Below are 17,327 nucleotides of genomic sequence, written 5' to 3' on the forward strand. Positions count from 1 at the left end.
AGATTACAAGTAGGATTTCCGTCTACTTCTCTGATGTGGTCATGTAGGTGAATTGTCCCTGGAATTAATGGGAAAGAGCTTTAGGAAGTGTGAGTAAATAAACTAATAAGTAGTATTTGATGGTTTTTATTCAATGGGAGCAAAATTTGATTTTTAAAGTGCAAGTCTGCTCTGAAATATGACTGTAAATTCATCTAGTAAACTGAGCAGACCTGGTCTGTGTGTATTTTGAGTCAGGGCAATATTTTCTTTAGGGCTAGAAGGCTCTACACATAGCTTGTGTAAAAAATATTGAATTTTCTTCCCTGAATTCTGGTAAGATAAAAAATTCATCTGAAAATTATTTGCCCTTCAGTGTAACAGCCTCTCCAAGATATGACATAGACTTGTAGACTAAGTAAAATGTTATTTCAAAAAACAGTATTCTGTCTTTGATTTGAGCATCTCAATGCTTTAAAATCTGTGTAGAAGTACACTATAAAATGTGGCTTTTAAACTGTTTGCAAGCTCACTCACCCCATTATTTACATGCTCAACTTTAAACACACTGGGAAATCAGTTCCAAAGTTTCTGCAACAAAACATCATCCTGTTAATTTGCTCTCCCTAGTATCCTCCTGAATCAGTTCTCTAAAGAGCAGATAATTCTTTCTAGAGGACCAGCAGAGAAAAAAATATTGCAAACAGGAGCATTTCCCTTTATTAAAGGACAATTCGCAAAGCAACAACCCAGCTCTCACTGCATAAATTACAAAATATTTAATATCTAGTTATGACAAAACTATTACATACTACTTCTTATTCTTCTGTATTTTGGATTCCAAAGAAAGAAGTTGGAAAGAACAAATCTAGGGATCCTTGAAAGTATCTTTAAAGGGATCAAAACTTGACCCTTAACACTAAACATTCTATTTCTGTGCAATATTGGTAATACTAATAACTTCTGAAACCCATTTCTTTCCAAAATGTTTTTTAGACTTTATATTGGTGTCTTGTAGCCTGCACTGCACTATAGCAGCGTTGTCATGAGACAAGGCTGCGATGCAACGTGATAGCAAACAAAAAACCACTGGGTATCAGGCAGCAGCCAGAAAACAGCATTCATTTGAAATCACGGGGACAATTCCCATTAAGTACATGTAATGAAAGCACCCAAATCAAAACGCGGGAAAGGTTAAAATCTTACACTCACAAAGAGTGCCAGGAAAAGTCTACTGATATGGGGGCTTGGTCTACAGCTCCTCCGAAAGGCAATGCCTCTTGCAGCACAACCATGTTTAAATCTGTGGTGAAATAGCATTTCAGAGGAAGGAACTGCCAATACGTCTCAGTGAAGGACACTGGATGGTCTAAAATGATTTCTCAGTAAGCTACAAACCAGCCTTGTACCTGCTTAGTCGATGAATTAGGAATATTGCAGCCTGAGCTGGACAATGGAGACTCTAGCTCTTTGGGAAGATGAAAATTCCTATTTACAGCATTATACATAAAAGATGAAAGGAGAAAGGACAGCCTGTGTAACAAAACTCCTACTTCTAAATTGAGAGAAACTGGCCATTACAGAACATTTTTCTGACAACAAACAGCACCACAGTACCACTGTGTAGCGTATAAAGAATAGAAAAGGAATGTGATGTAGGAGGAATGCAAAAGGAACAAAAAAGTTTAAGGAATCAAAAAAATGTAATTACATCTGCAATATAAAAGAATAGTTTCATTTAAAGAGAAGGTTCCACACTAACAGCACTATCCCATTTATATTTTTATAGAAAGAACTTCAGGAAAAAAATCATTTTTTTCTTCTAATTGAACTATAACATTTCCTTATTTTCAAAGCAATTCATCGAGCATGACTGCTTTGCTCTAACTAGCTTTAAAAGACAAGTTTAGAAGAGGATTTTTGAGCTTGACTATAAGTAACTTCATGTGTGTACTTAAGGAGGAGGAATTCAATATCATGCCTATTTGATATGTGCTTTCCTCTATTAGAGAGAATCAGCAAAGCTCAGGTGTGTCAGGCTATATATACACTGCTGACACGTAGCAGAGAATCATGAGGAGTGCAGATGTACACAAGGAATACTCCTTTTTAGCAGGAAGGCTGCACAGCTCAAGCTGTGAAGTTCTGAGTAATTACTGTAGGCAAAAAAGTGCAAAATGGATGCAAATGCATGCTTAAAATAGAAAACCTTTTTTAGTTTACATTTTTATTACATTTAAATTCAATATTTTACTACTTCTTGCTACTTTTTTCTTTTTTTACAATGTTGCAGTCTTAAACTGACAGGATATGTACTTTCCACTTCTTAGTTTTCCAGTGACTGAAGACTAACAGATTTTACACAGAACAGCTTTCTATTAAGTGTCACATTCAAAATGCTTGTAATTTCTTCTGTGCGAATAGAAACAAATGTAGGGTCTAATTAACATTCTTACTGTGAGAACAAAACTACCGCAAACTCAAAATTTGTATACAAGAAGCCTGGGCTATATTTGCAATCAATACTGCCTTCTGATATATTGAATTTTCGCTAACCAAGAAAACTGAAACACTTCCACCAGCTATATTCTGCCATCAGAGATGGCAGTGTGAAAGCATTGGAACACCTCAGCCTCCTGAATGCTGTAAAAATCCCATCCTTACAACTCTAAATATCTTCCTGGCAATCTAAAATAAGGTAATAATAGTTCTGAGAATACTGATACTATATGAAAGCATTTTTTTCAGTTTTAACACTGAAACAATTTTATTCTGAAATGAAAATATTTTATGCTGCTCTAAAAAGCTTTAACATAATATATTAACAGATCATGCATCAATCACCTGAACAAATGCTTCACTTAAAGTGCAGGAGTAACTCCGCTGTACTACTCATATGAGAAAAGACAAACATTCACCCAAATCTTTTTTTTCAGTATATCTTGACTAAACTGCTGTAAAATTCAGTTAAGACAGTGAGATAATATTGCAATTGGAATTTGCAACCCTTCCCCCTGCAGTATTTATGATTTAGTTACAAACTCACAATAGCACAACTTTCTTTTTCTTTTTACACAAGTGGATTCAATCCAAATTAAAATAATTATTTTACATTAATGTAATAGCTATAATAGAAATAATTACTTGAACTGATTTGTTTTTAATCACTTACTTTAAGCTGGGATAGTCTCTCTCCTATTTTTTCAGAACAATCTCACTATTTCAGATACTGGGACCCTCCTTCCTCCTAGCACTGATCCACTGCACAAATTAAAACTACTCCAATAACCAGCATGTAATCTGTCTAAATTAGTGTTTTTCTTTTCTGCATCCAACTCACCCCACTTCATGGCATGTCTAATGTTCTCAGCTCTGATCAGGCTTTTGATTTCAATTAAAAAAGTAATTTTCCCTCCAGGAAATAGGAAAACTTGGTACCGCATGTGTCACCAGCTCCAGTAAGAAAGCCCTCATTTGCTATGTGCTCTAGTATGTGGCATTAATCTCCAGCGCAGCCTGCAGCATGCTCCTCAGGACACTTCCAGCTTGGAAAATTATGGATGCCTTACAATTAAGTACTAGGCAGAAGTAGTGCCTAAATATTTTTCAGGTCACCCTACAGCGAGCAAGTTAGTCATCGTTACATTAGAAAGTGTTTGCACAGAGCCAGAGTTTCCAGTCTTTCCAGGGGCATCCCGTCGGAGTCGCATCCGTGGACTAGATAACACAGTGAGGTGAGGATTTCCTCACTCTTTTTAGCTGTCTCATCATGACTACAGCAGTGAAGGACGCCCATGGCTCCTTGCACCACGAGAGCCAGCGCGACTGCCCAGGAAAGGCAGGAAAGGGCCTTAATAGCACGGAAAAGATCTTTGCACAAGGTGAATAGATGGGAGAGCAGATGGCCCACCTGGAGAGAGCCAGAAGCAAACCGTAAGTGTTTAAAACCTCTAGCTCTAACCTGCAGTTAAAAATTCATGTAGGGCCAGGAGCAGGCCGTACTTAGGGCAACCGTCCCCTACATTTTGCATCATTTGAGGAGGATATAGTTTTTGCTTTTTCCAAATGATTTTTCTGTTTAATCCTTATAAAAAAAAACAATTCTGAAAACCAACCAAACTGACTGCATAGGAGAAACATAATGTTAAACAACCCAAAGCTCACCATTACGATGGTGTATGTATTACACTGCTCATGGGTTGACCCATTAGAATGACTAAAGTCACCCACGCTCGTTCAAATGAAACAGCCCAGATCTACCAACAGACCATAGGTATCGCATGCTAAAAAAGGAACATTTTGGAGTGCTTACTCACCTAGTGAATTCACAGCACTCCCTTTGGACAGACAGACTTCCTACCAAGCGCACCACTGCAAGTCATTGGAAAGGCTACGTAAGTCCCATCTTCAGCAGTGGCTGTGCAAAAATGCCTTGGCTTGGGAGTTAGGTATACTGACTTCTAGAAAGTGCAATTGAGTTAAATCACTTCTGAATGAAGGATGTGGCCACCCAAATCCTTCAGGCCTTCCAACACTTTCAAATATTTGAGATTTATTGTTTGTGTATGTCTGATGGTTGAGGTCTCTCAAGAGTGACCTCTGCCATGTCCCACCACCACATGAAGGCAAGACCTGGGCACCCCCAGCCCTCCTTCCTCCGCATATTTCCACCATGCCTGGCTTTCTGCAGGAAAGGGCTTGAAGTGAACAGACCAGAAGTGAACTATGGGTTATTCCACCAAATTCCCTCTTCTGACCAAGTGGGAGACTTTACACCCTGAAGGGCACAGCAGAGCATATCCACTGCTCACATTAAATGGAATTTCACAGCCTTAATTCTTCATCTGTTGAATAACAGTACTTTCCTTCCACTTTGTCTCTACATCCTACTGGTATATGTAACATGAGAAGAAGGAGGTACAATAAGTAACAGCTGCCAAAATAGAGATTTCCAGCAAAGTACTTAGCACTTACAGGAGCAAGTTCTGCAAAGTAAGGATCAGTTAATTTTAAATTATGATTTTGATTAATCTTTCTCTATCCAGGATTTTTCATTCTAGCAGCAGTAAAGATAGTTTTATCTGATTTCACTGCTCTAATTAAATGCTTCTCAGTGCATGAAATTCTATTTTTAGGCTGTTTTAAAGTTTATTTAATTTGAGAGGTACACTTAGCACGATAGCATAATTGCACGCATCAAAGCCTGCTTCATTTTAAAATGTTGCTTTGATTTCCTAAAAGTTTAAAACTAAATTAAAAAACACCCTGTGAGTTCCCTGTAAACTTGTGACAAAATGCCTTATCTGTATTCTAAAAATACAAGTGAAAATTTCCACAGAACAAAATTCTATATGCGCTGTGGTGAACACCAACCTTCATTTTTGGAAGATAACAGGGATAACAAATATATATTACCATACAACTTGAGAAAAACAGCACTGTAAAAAGCATGAAAAGGTCACCTCACCCATTCCCCTGCCCAAAGACAGAATTAAAGATTCCAGTGTCATTCTTGAGAGAGTCTGGTTAACCTGATTTTAAAAGCCTGTGATGGTGGAGCCTCTACAGCATCCCAAGGGAGGCTATTATACAACTGCTTCATTTTACTTAGTGTTAGGAAACTTTTCCTAATGTATAATCTGAATCCTCTTTGTTACAGCTGAAGCCCATTAACTTCCCTCCTATCTGCCATGCACTTAGCGAATACAGCAATAACATCTTCTTGCATTAGATTTTCATATATTATGTTCTTCCTCACTATTCCCTTCTACCAGCTATGCTACTTCCTTGATTTCTCCCAATTTTTGCGTAATTTACGTATTCTAGATGTTTGATCACGTATTTACTTCCTTATAGTCCCTATTTCTAGAAGTGCAGCAGTCCAAACCTGAACACTGTATTCCAGATAATGTGTCTCAGTACTGAATATAGTGAAAATATTACACTTGAGCTATAATCTTCCTTCTATGTTTCAGTGGAATGTTTCCTTTTTTTTTTTTTTCCTTAAAAAAAAAAAGGCAGACTCCTGTAGAACCCCGTTTGCTATGTCCTTCTATTCTGACAGTGACCCATTGATAACTATTCCAGGAGTACAATTCCCATGATTCAATAGTTATTTTCAAGACCACATTTCTTCAGGTTGCTTATAAAATGTAAGACAATGTCAAACGTCATGCTAAAGCCAAGACACCCGGTACTGGTTGCTTCTTTCTTATCTACAGGGCTTTCTACCTTGTCGTAGAATAAAACAGACTGATTTGACAAGGTTGACTTTGGTAATTTCATGCTGGTCATTACTTGTCTCCTTGTTTCCATTTTGATGTTTAAAAATAGTTTATATGATAATCCATTCACATATTTTTTAGTGAATTATGGTTAACCTTATTAGCCTTAAGGGCTATAATTTCCTATTATAATTTCATCCCATCATTATCCCCTTTTTAAAGACCAGCAAAATGTTTGCCATTATAAGTTGTCCAGATTTGCAGCCTCTAATGTGAGTTCCCAAAGGGCTCTCTATTGCTTTAGTCATTTCTTTGAATATTCTAGGATAAAGCTGAGCTGGCTTTAATGATTCAAAAACATCTGACATACTTAAGTATTCCAACCCGTTCTTTTACTTTCCCTTCATCATAAGTGTTAATCATACCATGCATCTGTTCAGAGCTGACTTTTCGGTAGACTGATGCAGAACAAGACATGAAACATTTCAACTTCCTGGAGTCTGCTGCATTTTTGTGCAGCAGATCAATATTTTTCTTTGCCTTTCTGATCAGTATTGTACTTACGAATGATTTCATGTCACCCTTGATATCACTTGCCATTGGCACCACATTTTGAAAGCTGGACTTTCTATTCTGTGCCAGTATTTGCATATTATTCCTTTTATTTGTCTTTACTGATTTGACCTTCTACCCATATTCTATATGTTTCCTTCAATAACTAACTTAAAATTCAGTCATGTTGGTCTTCTATTATAATTCCTGTCCTTCATCTACACTTGGATCCCTTGAGTTAGCATCATTAGCACCTTTCATCTGAGAAACTGCTAACCCTCCTTAACTCATTTTTTCTTTAGTTTTGGTTCCTCTGACATTGCACACTCCAAATCTCTGACTTTATTAAAAGCTGTGTTCTTGAAATCCCCTGGTTTTCTGTTCTTTCTCCTTCTCCTATAAAGAATAATGAATTCTGCCACTTCGTGGTCACAGCAGTTTCCTTCTACATTTACATTTCAGCTAGACTGGATTCAAATCTAGACAGGTTTCCTCTTTAGTTACTTATGTGTTTCAAAAGCTTGTTAGGGAATTTGTGCTCTGCTCTGTTCATCTCCCAGTACATAAACCTGTAAGTAGATAAATCTATTATGATCAAGTCTTGTGCTCTGGAGGATCTTGCCAGTTGTTCACAAAAAGCCTCATGCCAATCTTCTTGAGAGCAGGCGAATGATAAAATTACTTCCTCTACATATTTCAGAGTGCTTTTAGCTACTTACTGACCTCACTTAAGAGACAGAGAGCCTGTGGCACAGAAGTAATACAGCATTCAGTGTTTCCAGCAGTGGCGTATTATTTTGGTCTGCTACTTCCTGGGTGCCCACGTTCAGATTGCTAGAGTGGGATTTATTTCACCTAATTTTCAACACCAAGAGTATAAATATCTACTTTTGCACTTGGCACCTCAGCTGTTTTTTCTAGTCAGGGAAGAGAAATAGACACATCAGGACCTGTTAATTCATTCGACCTATTTTAGATATCTTGTTTAAATTTGGATGACTTGAAGAACACTTCAAGACTCTGGCACTAACTGAAGTAATAAAACTTACCCAGGAGAACTGACCTAACTGTTCCCCTAGCCTTGTGGGTTACAACCATGAAGTTTAATCTTAAGCTTCAACCAGAGCCCAGGAGAGAAAAGGACAGGCTACCATTCCTGTATTTTTTGAGATCTTCCTTGTAAATGGCATGAAAAAGGATTTCCAGTTTGATTTAATTTCCTATTCCATTTCTATTACATGGTTTGCTCTGCTTGAAAAGTTCTGCTTTGTTCTGCATATAGCAGAGACCAGTGGTCATTCTGTCATTATAACTGATGTTTTCCTTCTCACCTTTCTCTCTACATCTTTGCTTTATGCAAATCTCTCATATATTACAGAAGCCTTTCAGTAAGAGATAGAGTGAACTGTTGACTTAGTTGGGCAAATTAGTCCTTCAAACACTGGGAATATTCTGGTTTTATTACTAGATGCAGTCCTGGGCTGGTAGTAACGAGAAGTTAACTGAGTTGATGACTCCTCACTAGCCTCTGTAGAGCAAGTAAACAGCATCAGCCTACCTGCAGCATCCCCAAAGGCTCAGCCTAAGTGCTCTTATTGGCAACACGTAACAGAGAGAGAGAGAGGACGGGTGGGAATGGGAAGTGCATTTTGTGCTGGAGATGCCTCTCCCGAAGCCCCTTCCAAGCCTAGTGGAAGGGGATCAGTCCCACAGTCATTCTTGGAGGCTGCAGGTCTCCTAGGTCCCCAGGACTATCAATGAGAGTCCATTTTTAAGGATTACTTATAATTAATAAAAGACAAAGGCTAGGCACTGTGATTATTTTTTTATATGCTAGAAAAAACTTGCTCCTCGGAAAGTATCAAACTGAAAGAGGAAAGACTCTTCCCTTTTTCTCTCTGCCAGTTGCCTGCATGTCAAATAAACCACCTTGTTTTTCACTGCTTCTAATTTCATGTTTTCTAGCTGCTATCTGCTTCCTTTTGTTGGCACTAAGCAAGCCATGTTGTTCCTCTTTCTTTTGCAGATCAGTTTTTAAGACCTCTATTGAGCAAGATTTTTTTTACCTTTAATTAAAATCCTCCTTGTAGTCCTCTAAATTGAACTGCTATATTATTTGAAAAAAATGTTCTGCTCTATTTACACAGTAAAGGCCAACAGAATTGTCTCCATAGCTTCTGAAGAAAACAGCCTCCAAAGCAATCAGTGCAAATTTTTTGCGGTTTGGTTTCTTGTGTATGTGTAAAATATTTCCTGAGAATAATGTCCCCTTCTCAATTTCAGCTCCTTGCTTTTATTTGCTTAGCCAGACCCACTTTTCACTTCTAAATTATCACCATACAGTTATTGACACACTGCTAATTACTGCAATGACATTTTTATGAAGCCCTTTCTTTTATGCTATTTCCAGTAATCAGAATTCGTTTTTCTGCACTGAAAGTATGAGATCTTCAAATACCTATCATAGTTTGTTATAATGAGAAGTAATTATAAGTTGAAAAGTATGCCACAAGGAAAGGCGTAATCAGACCTGACATTCAGCAACCTGTCTTCCACTTTTTCAGGGTACAAGTGCAATGTGCTTGTCGAGTCACAGACTGCAGGATGTTGTAGATTCGGAAGAAAGGAGAGAGGGGGTGTCACACTAACTCAAGCAGTCATGATACTGATATTTTGGGTATTTCTATCCTTCAGGCCACTCTGCATTAGAAGAAAGCAGGGAAACTGTCAATATGCTACCCTTTATCAGAGCTTGTTGGACTTAAAAGTTGGATTTCTAACTTTTTAACTGAAAGAGAATCTGAACAGCCTTGCACAATCTGTTGGGCTTCTGCTGATGAGTATGTTGAGATGACAAAAAACACTTTAGATCCAGTGAAGGACTTTGACACTTAGTGTCTTAGACACTTGGACACCACTGGTTGCTGGAGTGTAATGAAGCCTCCCAAGTGCTCTGGTCCTGCACGCAGTACTTGGGAGAAGTTAGCCACAGGAATATCTCCATAGCCAAGAGGAACCTTGGTGAAAAGCATCTTCAAATCAGTACAAGATCATCCTTCATTAAATACAGCTGAAAGACAGGTGGACTGTGCCCTCGTCAAGAATAGCCAGAACATAAAAGACATGGACAAAGCAGGGAGCCAAAGCCCAAACTCCCCTTCTTGTGTCAGAGCTTTAATCACTAAGCTGTTATCTAACAGCTACATACCACCATTTTTAAGGAAAAAAGTGAACCCAGCTGAATTCTTTAAAAGAAAATATATAGGGGGTTGCATTCAGGACAGGATTCAAGGTCTGACGATGCCTTCCAAAGTTCATGATTAAGCGCCTGTCATTCAGGGACAAGAACCACAGTACAGTTTACGGGCATTAAAATAAGCTTAGCCTCTCTTGGAGCCAAAGAATAGTTTTATTCTCTTTTCTGGGCTGGATAAAGTGAAGCAGAGAGATGATATTCACACTTTATTAATGAATGAGGGGCAGAGATAAGAGCAACACTAAAAGCACTGACTTCCTTTGGTTTCCTCTAAACAGTGCCACACGCTTCCTGCAAATGCACAACTTCTCTTGAAGGGGCGGCTCACCAAGAAAAAAAGAGAACTCCTGAATCTAAGATTAGAAAAATCCAGAAACTGAACAAATCTATTAAAAAAAAAAAAAGAAGAAGATAGCTCTTGAGAGCTTAGTTCATTGTCCCACCTGCAATTACTGAGCCTTGGTTATAATTCAAAATAGGGCTTTCTTTTGCCATTGGGCCATTAGGACTGTCTGCAGCCTAAGCAATATTTAAAGAAGAAAAGGAGGAGCTTGGAGGACAACGCGCTCTGCGTTGCACCAGTTCGGACAGGTCAGGCAGGCAGGTCAGGTACGGCCAGCTAACGGCGCGTCCTCAGGAGCTTAGTCCCCAGCGCCAGAGGGAGCTGGCAGCCCAGGTGCCACCCTCCGCGCGCTCGGGGTATGGTGAGGACAGGGTAACCGGCAGGCTATGGCACAGGAGCCCAACTCTGTGGTTCCTAACGGGTTTTAACGACCTTACGGCTTGGCTGGGCGTTATTCCCCCTTTCCCCCCTTCTTTTTTTGCAGTGCTGCAACTCCACTGAGTAGTAGGTACCGCAGGTAAGCGAAGATGAGGACACCAGCCCTCTCCCCGCCATTCACCCGTGCTCCCTCCTTCACACTGCGACGGGCTGCTGTAACACGGACCCGTCTCCGCCTCACGCTACGCGGATTTCCACATTAGCCAGCGATGACGCTTCTCTCTGCAGCTGCTTAAAGACGCCGCCGTGACCCCTCTGTACAATACGCTGTGCTGTTACCGGGGGCTCTCTGCTTTCAGAAGCAAACCCTTCACACCGGGAAATGTTACCTCCTACAGCCTCAGGCAATGTATGTGGTGCACAAAAATCTTTTCTCACCTTGCACCAAGACTTTACACCTCCAGAACAACATGCTGCAGCTGCTTGCAGAGGGGAAGGATGCAAATTTTGACAATTTCTCCAGAAAATGTAACCTCATTTTATGCAGACAGTATCATTTCCTCCTCCTAGTAAACAGTTCACACAGAGAAGACAAGAGGCAATGGGCACAAATTGAAATACAGGAAATTCCATTTCAACATAAGAAGAAAAACTTTTTTTACTGTGAGGGTGGTCAAACACTGGAGCAGGTTGCCCAGGGAGGTTGTGGAGTCTCCATCCTTGGAGATATCCAAAACCTGACTGGACACAGCCCTGAGCACCCTGCCCTGGCTGACCCTGCGTGGGCCGGGGGTTGCACCAGATGCCCTCCAGAGCATGTCCTTTCCAGGCCCGACCATGCTGTGGTCCTGGGAAAAGGGCAGCCATCTCATGCAGTACGTCAGCCTGATGAGTTACTTCCTTTAGGCTATGCATACAAGATACATTTTTATTTCATTTATAGTTACAATAACACCTTGTAATCAAGATTAGGATACTGGCTGTAATGGGTGTGTGTGTGTGTGGGTGTGTGGGTGTGCGTGTGTGTGTGGGTAAACAGTCCTTTAGATTTTGCTAAGCAATATTATTCAAAGAGAAACTGAGCTGTACGTAAGTAATTTCTCCATTTGATGCAACTGGAGTCAGGAACTGTTTTTTCCAATGGCTGCAAAGTGCAGAGGAGGATCTAGACACCGCAAATATGTATGCCAACCCTCTGCATTGCTCAAGGATAGTATCGTCCACCTACTTCAACTGGAATTGGGGTGCTCAGGTGTCTATCACGGATCCAGTGTGTGGATCCAGGGCACCAGGGCTGCCACTGCCTAAGTCTCAGAGGCTCTGTCGTCCCGAGGTACCAGAGAGGCCCTTAGGTATCGCAGCACCTGCAGATGGTCGCGACCTTATAACCTAACCCTGCCGAGCACCTGCAGCCTACCGAACGCTATACCGCTTTGTAAAAGGCATACACACCCATTGAAGTATGAACTAAGACCTCAGTTTTGTTTTACTTTCTGGCCTACAGAATTTTTTATTACTCTACGCAAAGGGATTGCCTCCTGGCTTGGTTAGGTAGCCTCCCAAATGGACAGATATTTGTGGCTGTCGTCTTATATTTCTAGCGTTTCCATATATTGCATGGGTAACCTTAACACTGGGTCACACTAAGTAAAAGACACATCAAAATTAGGAGTTACAGGCTGAGCAGTGATATGAATAAATCCTTTTATGGAACAAACTCTAAATTATTAAACTAAAAAAGGACAAATTATTTATTTTGCATTAGTTAGGCTCTGTTTTGTATTTGCCTGACAAATGAAAATAGGTTTGTTATATTTAGTTCAGCCTCTTGACTCAATGCACTCATATGATGCTCTGATATCAGTGACAAACTTTTTGTGTGAATCTTAATTAAAAAGACAGTATTATTCCCTTAGATATTGTAAAACTGTCTGCTTTCCTCTCAAAGCCAAAAATACATGATAATATTACTTCCTAGCTAAAGCATAGGTAGGCAGCTGATGCTACAGATAATGCTTCAGTGATGCTTTAGCAGCACATCAAAGTGGCCAGGTTTGCCTTATTTATTACAGAAGAAATACATTTACTTGAGTAGCAAAACAATTTATTCTATGGAAAAGTGATCAACATAACACTATATAAAGTTTATAAGAGAAATAACAGAGACCTATTATTACAATAATTCACCTGCTAAATCAATAGCTTCTACACCAGCACTTAGTACTGAGCGTGGCAGGTTAGCTGATAATAGCAATGTGTGATAAAAGCACCCATTCCTGGAAAAATGCATGTAAGTGAAGACATAAATTTTATTTAGCTCTAGGAATACATACATCTATCAGAAGTACAGACCAGAAGACACATGGAACAATCCTTCCACTTTCCTCAGAACAGTAAGTTTGCAGCTAAAGTAATACATTAATTTTGGAGCGCTGCACTGGGGCATGAAAAAAGGTGTGGATCCATCCAGAGAGGGCCCAGAAGAGAGCAAAATGACTGATCGGAGATGTGTAAAACATGGCCTGTCATCAGGACCACATCATGGTTCATGAGAGCGAGCGTGTGCTTGCAGAGCATGCGGGAGAGCGCTCCTGCACCGCACGGAACAGCTCCAGCCTCGGGGTCTGGCCAGCGAGCGATAACCTCGTGGGTGTCCACCCAGTCCAACCCTCAGCACGGGCTAAGAGAAAGAGCTGAAACTCACAGTTGGTTTCACATGACAGCAGAGACCGAGAAACTGAAAAAGCAACACCACTGATAAGACTAAGGCAGAGCGCTGCCACTCGAGGGCAAAGGACATCAACCCACAGAGGCTGCAGCCATCCATACCGCTGAAGGAGGAAAGGGTCTCGAGATGGTCTCTACAGAAACACTGACGGAGCTCCAAACTACAGGCAACAGAAATCAGTGGACCGGACAAATTACCAGAAAGTGTGAGCAGATGAGTGGATGTTTGTGCTTGCAAGCAGTTTCAGCTAATAATGTAATTGCTCTTCTCCCTTAACAACCTCATTTGAATAAGATAAAATAAATATTAACATTGAGAACTGCTGGCAGTAGCTATTACATGTAAAAGGTGACTTTACTGTAACCCTCCTTTGCAGTGTTAATGAGGCTTTTTGAACTGAAAAAAGACTGAAGGCACGATGGTGATAGTCTTGGAGTACCTGGGAGGCTGTTAGGAAGCCACTAAACTCTGCGCCTGAAGGCTGATAAGACAAAATTAATGAAAGTGATTAAATTGCAGTAAGGTAGACGTTAGGAAAGCCTCTTTTTCTGGTGAGGCTAATAAGGGGCTAGACTGGATTCCTTGTGAAATCAGTGGAATTTCCCACAGTGCAAGTTTGAAACATCCATCACAAAAAATTGCCTATAACTACTCTTATCTTGCAACACCAAGGAAACTTGTGCTCTTTTCCCAGCTCTGTTTTCTATGATTTCACGGCAGTAGGAAAGGTTAGGACCAACACTGTATTTTGATCATGCAAGAAACATACACCTTAAAGGAGATGTTACAACAGACAGCGAACTACAGCAGTTCTCAAAAATGGGCTTAACAATGTTGTACGTTATTTTAAAATGCCAGTTAAGCAGAACATTTAAACATAGCTCTTCAGGCTTACAGACGAGGTCTGAGGCAGCAAAGCACCCAAACCTTCATGCTCTGAGGTGTACCAAAACCTTGCACAACAAAATCAATCTTAAAACCAAAGAAACTCAGTATTTGGAAAAGATTCAGCAGAACTATCTGATAGTGTCAAGTATCCTCAAACAGCAGGACAACACAAAGTCTCAAGTGCCCAACATAAAGCAAGACATCTCAAAACTGCTGTTCAGGGAGAAGGTGTTAATGGAGATTTCTTGGAGAATCGCTATTATTAATTAAATAGCCATTCCACAGCGTATCTCAACACAGGCAGAGCGAACTGATTTGAGTTGGAGATACCATCACCAGGATTTAGCGACCCCATTTGTCACGGTGGAAAACGCATCCGAGACTGTTTCTCTTTAACTAAAGCAAGCTCAGTTTCTTCAGGGCTTTTAGCTGCCGGCAGCAACCTGAAGGCAGCCTTTCTGTTGACACCCACAGGCTCCCTGGGGTACGCATGTCAGCTCCTGGTGCCGTCCCTTTTCATCTCAAGGTACCCTCCTCTCCCCCCCAGAACTGCTCCTCAGTATCACCTTCCCCTCAAGGCTCCTCCAGCCTGAACAAACTTGGTTTATTCACAAACGGAATATGCAACACACACCGACTTGTTGATTCTGCCGGAGAAAGCCAGGAACAACAAAACGCTGAGCGGCCTGAAATCCAGGCCGTCACAGTCAACTCCAGACACTGTATTTTGCAGCTGGACAGGACAAAAATCTGTTTTATGACCCCTGTTACGTAAAAGCTCAGGTTAGGTCGCCAGAAAGGTCTCCTCTGAGCTCGCAGCCTGTGAAGCCTGCCTCAGCCCGCGTCTCCTCTCGCTGTGGTGAGAGTTCACAGCGCCGAGGCCACCGCAGAGCCCTCAGGGAGCTCCCGCGGCGGTGAGCGGGGCTCCGGGCCGCCGCCACGTGCTGCGGCGGCTCCGCCGGGCGGCGAGCGGGACTCGGGGGGGAGCGCGGCTGCGCTGCCCCGCGCTGCCCGGCCGGACGCAGCGCCCGGAGAGCCGGCGGGGAGCGGGGCTGCTGCGGGGCGATTTTACCGCTCGCTATAGCCGAGGCGCTTCATAGAAAAGCACTTTTCCGCGAATTAGGTGGCTCCCGGGGCTGTATCTTTCTGATAGAGGGGGAAAAAAAAGAGAAGCGAGGACAAGGACCAACTTCGGCGCTGCCCGTAGCCGGCGCTCGCCCCCCGCGGCCGCGGCCGGTGTTCGGAGGGCCCCAGTGTCCCGGCGGGGCCCCGCCCCGCCGCCCCCCGGCGCCGGCGCTCACCTATGGTTGACACCACGGTGCCCACGAAGTAGAAAGCGCCGGTGAAGTCCCAGCGGGGACGGGCGTCGTCGACGCGGATGCCGGCCACGCTGGCCTCCTCGTAGGCGCGCAGGAAGCGGCGCAGCTCGGCGCGGCTGAGGTTGTGGCGGCGGGCGAAGCCCTCCAGCCGCTCCGCCCAGCGCGCCTTGGCCGCCCGCTCCGAGGGCAGCTCGATGGCCGAGAAGACGGCGGCGCCGCACAGCATGTACAGCACGATCAGCACCGCCAGCAGGAGGAACCGCGCGTTGTCCGCGTTCAGGTGACCCGCGCCCGAGCAGCAGCAGCCGCCGCCGCGGCGCGCCATCCTCCGCCCGCCGCACCGGGCTGCCGCGCAGCGCCGCTACGTCGGGGCCCCGCCGCCGCCGCCGCCGCCGCCGCCGCCGCCGCCGCCGGGCATCACGGCGCCGCCGCCCGGCGAGCGCGGGGCCAGGGCGCCGCGGGGCCGCGGGCGGCGAGCGGCGCCCCCGGGCGCCAGCCGGCACGTCGGGCCCGGGGGCAGCGCGCCGCGGAGCCGCGCTGGTGCCGCCCCGCCGGCGCTGGGGCCGCGGCGCATGGCGGGGGCGCGGCCGCCCCTCCCGGCGCCGCCGCCCGCCGAGGCTCGCGGCCCGCGGAGCCGCCCGCCCCGCCTCGCTCAGGGGCCCCGGGCGGCCCGCTCCGTGCCCCGGCGGGGGGGCCGAAGGGTGGCCGGGGGCGGGACGGGACGGGACGGCGGCCGCCGCACCTGCCGAGCGGGCTCCCGGCCGCAGCCCGCGTCCCTCAGTGCTCCGCGGGGACGAGCAGGGCGCCGGGGGCTGCTGCCGCCGCCGCCGGGGCAGGAGCCGCCGCTCGCGCTGTCGTCTCCTCCCTGCGCGCAAGTGCTGCATCTGCACCGCACCTGCGCCCGGGCCGCCCCGGCCCCGCGCCCCCGCCTCAAAGCGAGCGCCGGGCTCAGTCTCGCCCGACGGGCAGGGCGCCCTGGGGCCGAGGTGCTACCGACTCCGCAGCAGCCAGGCAACGGGGCCGCCGGCCGGCTGCAGCCCCACCCAAACCCCTAGTAGGAGTCTGGAGTTAATGGCACGCCCGCGAAGCAAGAAAAATTACTCCCTTTTGCCAAAAGAGGGCACCTCTTTCTTTACAGGTCCGATCACAAAGTCTTTTCGCAACAAGTTGGTAAACCTCCATTCTCCAGCACGGAGCAATTAAAGGGAAATCGCGTCTGAAAGACAGGTGCAGTTTTCGCGATTGCGCTGTAGTTCAAAATAAACTGTTTTCAGTGTCAAAGAGCTCTCGATCAAAGCCTTCCGGAAAAATAACTGTTACTATAAAAAGCCAAACTCAGCCACAGCTGGCAGTTATTAGAGTGCTGAATTCTACTTTAAAATGATGTATTAATATATAAACAATTTCCAATGCAATACAAGTTAAAATATATTTTATCTTTAAAAGTAGCTTAATAAAGTATTACTACAACATCTACTTTTTTCATTTTGTATGAATTATGTTGCAGTTAAAATGCGGTAGCAACTAATACTAACAATTACAATCTCTCTTAGTGGCAGATAATCACACACTTAATATGAAACTCATCGATCATCTCTGAGTCTGAGACATATTTGCATCCTGGGTGTTTGTTCGAGTCCATGGGAAAGACTGTGCAATG

At 43.8% G+C, this 17,327-nt stretch overlaps 1 protein-coding gene across 1 annotated transcript in view; it reads right to left on the reverse strand.

Annotated features, from left to right (window-relative positions):
• Window positions 1–15,992, reverse strand: part of KCNK13 (potassium two pore domain channel subfamily K member 13) — a 70,952-nt gene extending 54,960 nt beyond the window's left edge. Inside the window, exon 1 of the mRNA XM_026111590.2 lies at window positions 15,650–15,992. Within this exon, the coding sequence (XP_025967375.1) occupies window positions 15,650–15,992 (343 nt within the window). The remainder of the gene's footprint in view (window positions 1–15,649) is intronic.
• Window positions 15,993–17,327: the final 1,335 nt, after the last annotated feature.

This window comes from Dromaius novaehollandiae, chromosome 5, assembly GCF_036370855.1.
Source record: "Dromaius novaehollandiae isolate bDroNov1 chromosome 5, bDroNov1.hap1, whole genome shotgun sequence".
Taxonomy (NCBI): domain Eukaryota; kingdom Metazoa; phylum Chordata; class Aves; order Casuariiformes; family Dromaiidae; genus Dromaius; species Dromaius novaehollandiae.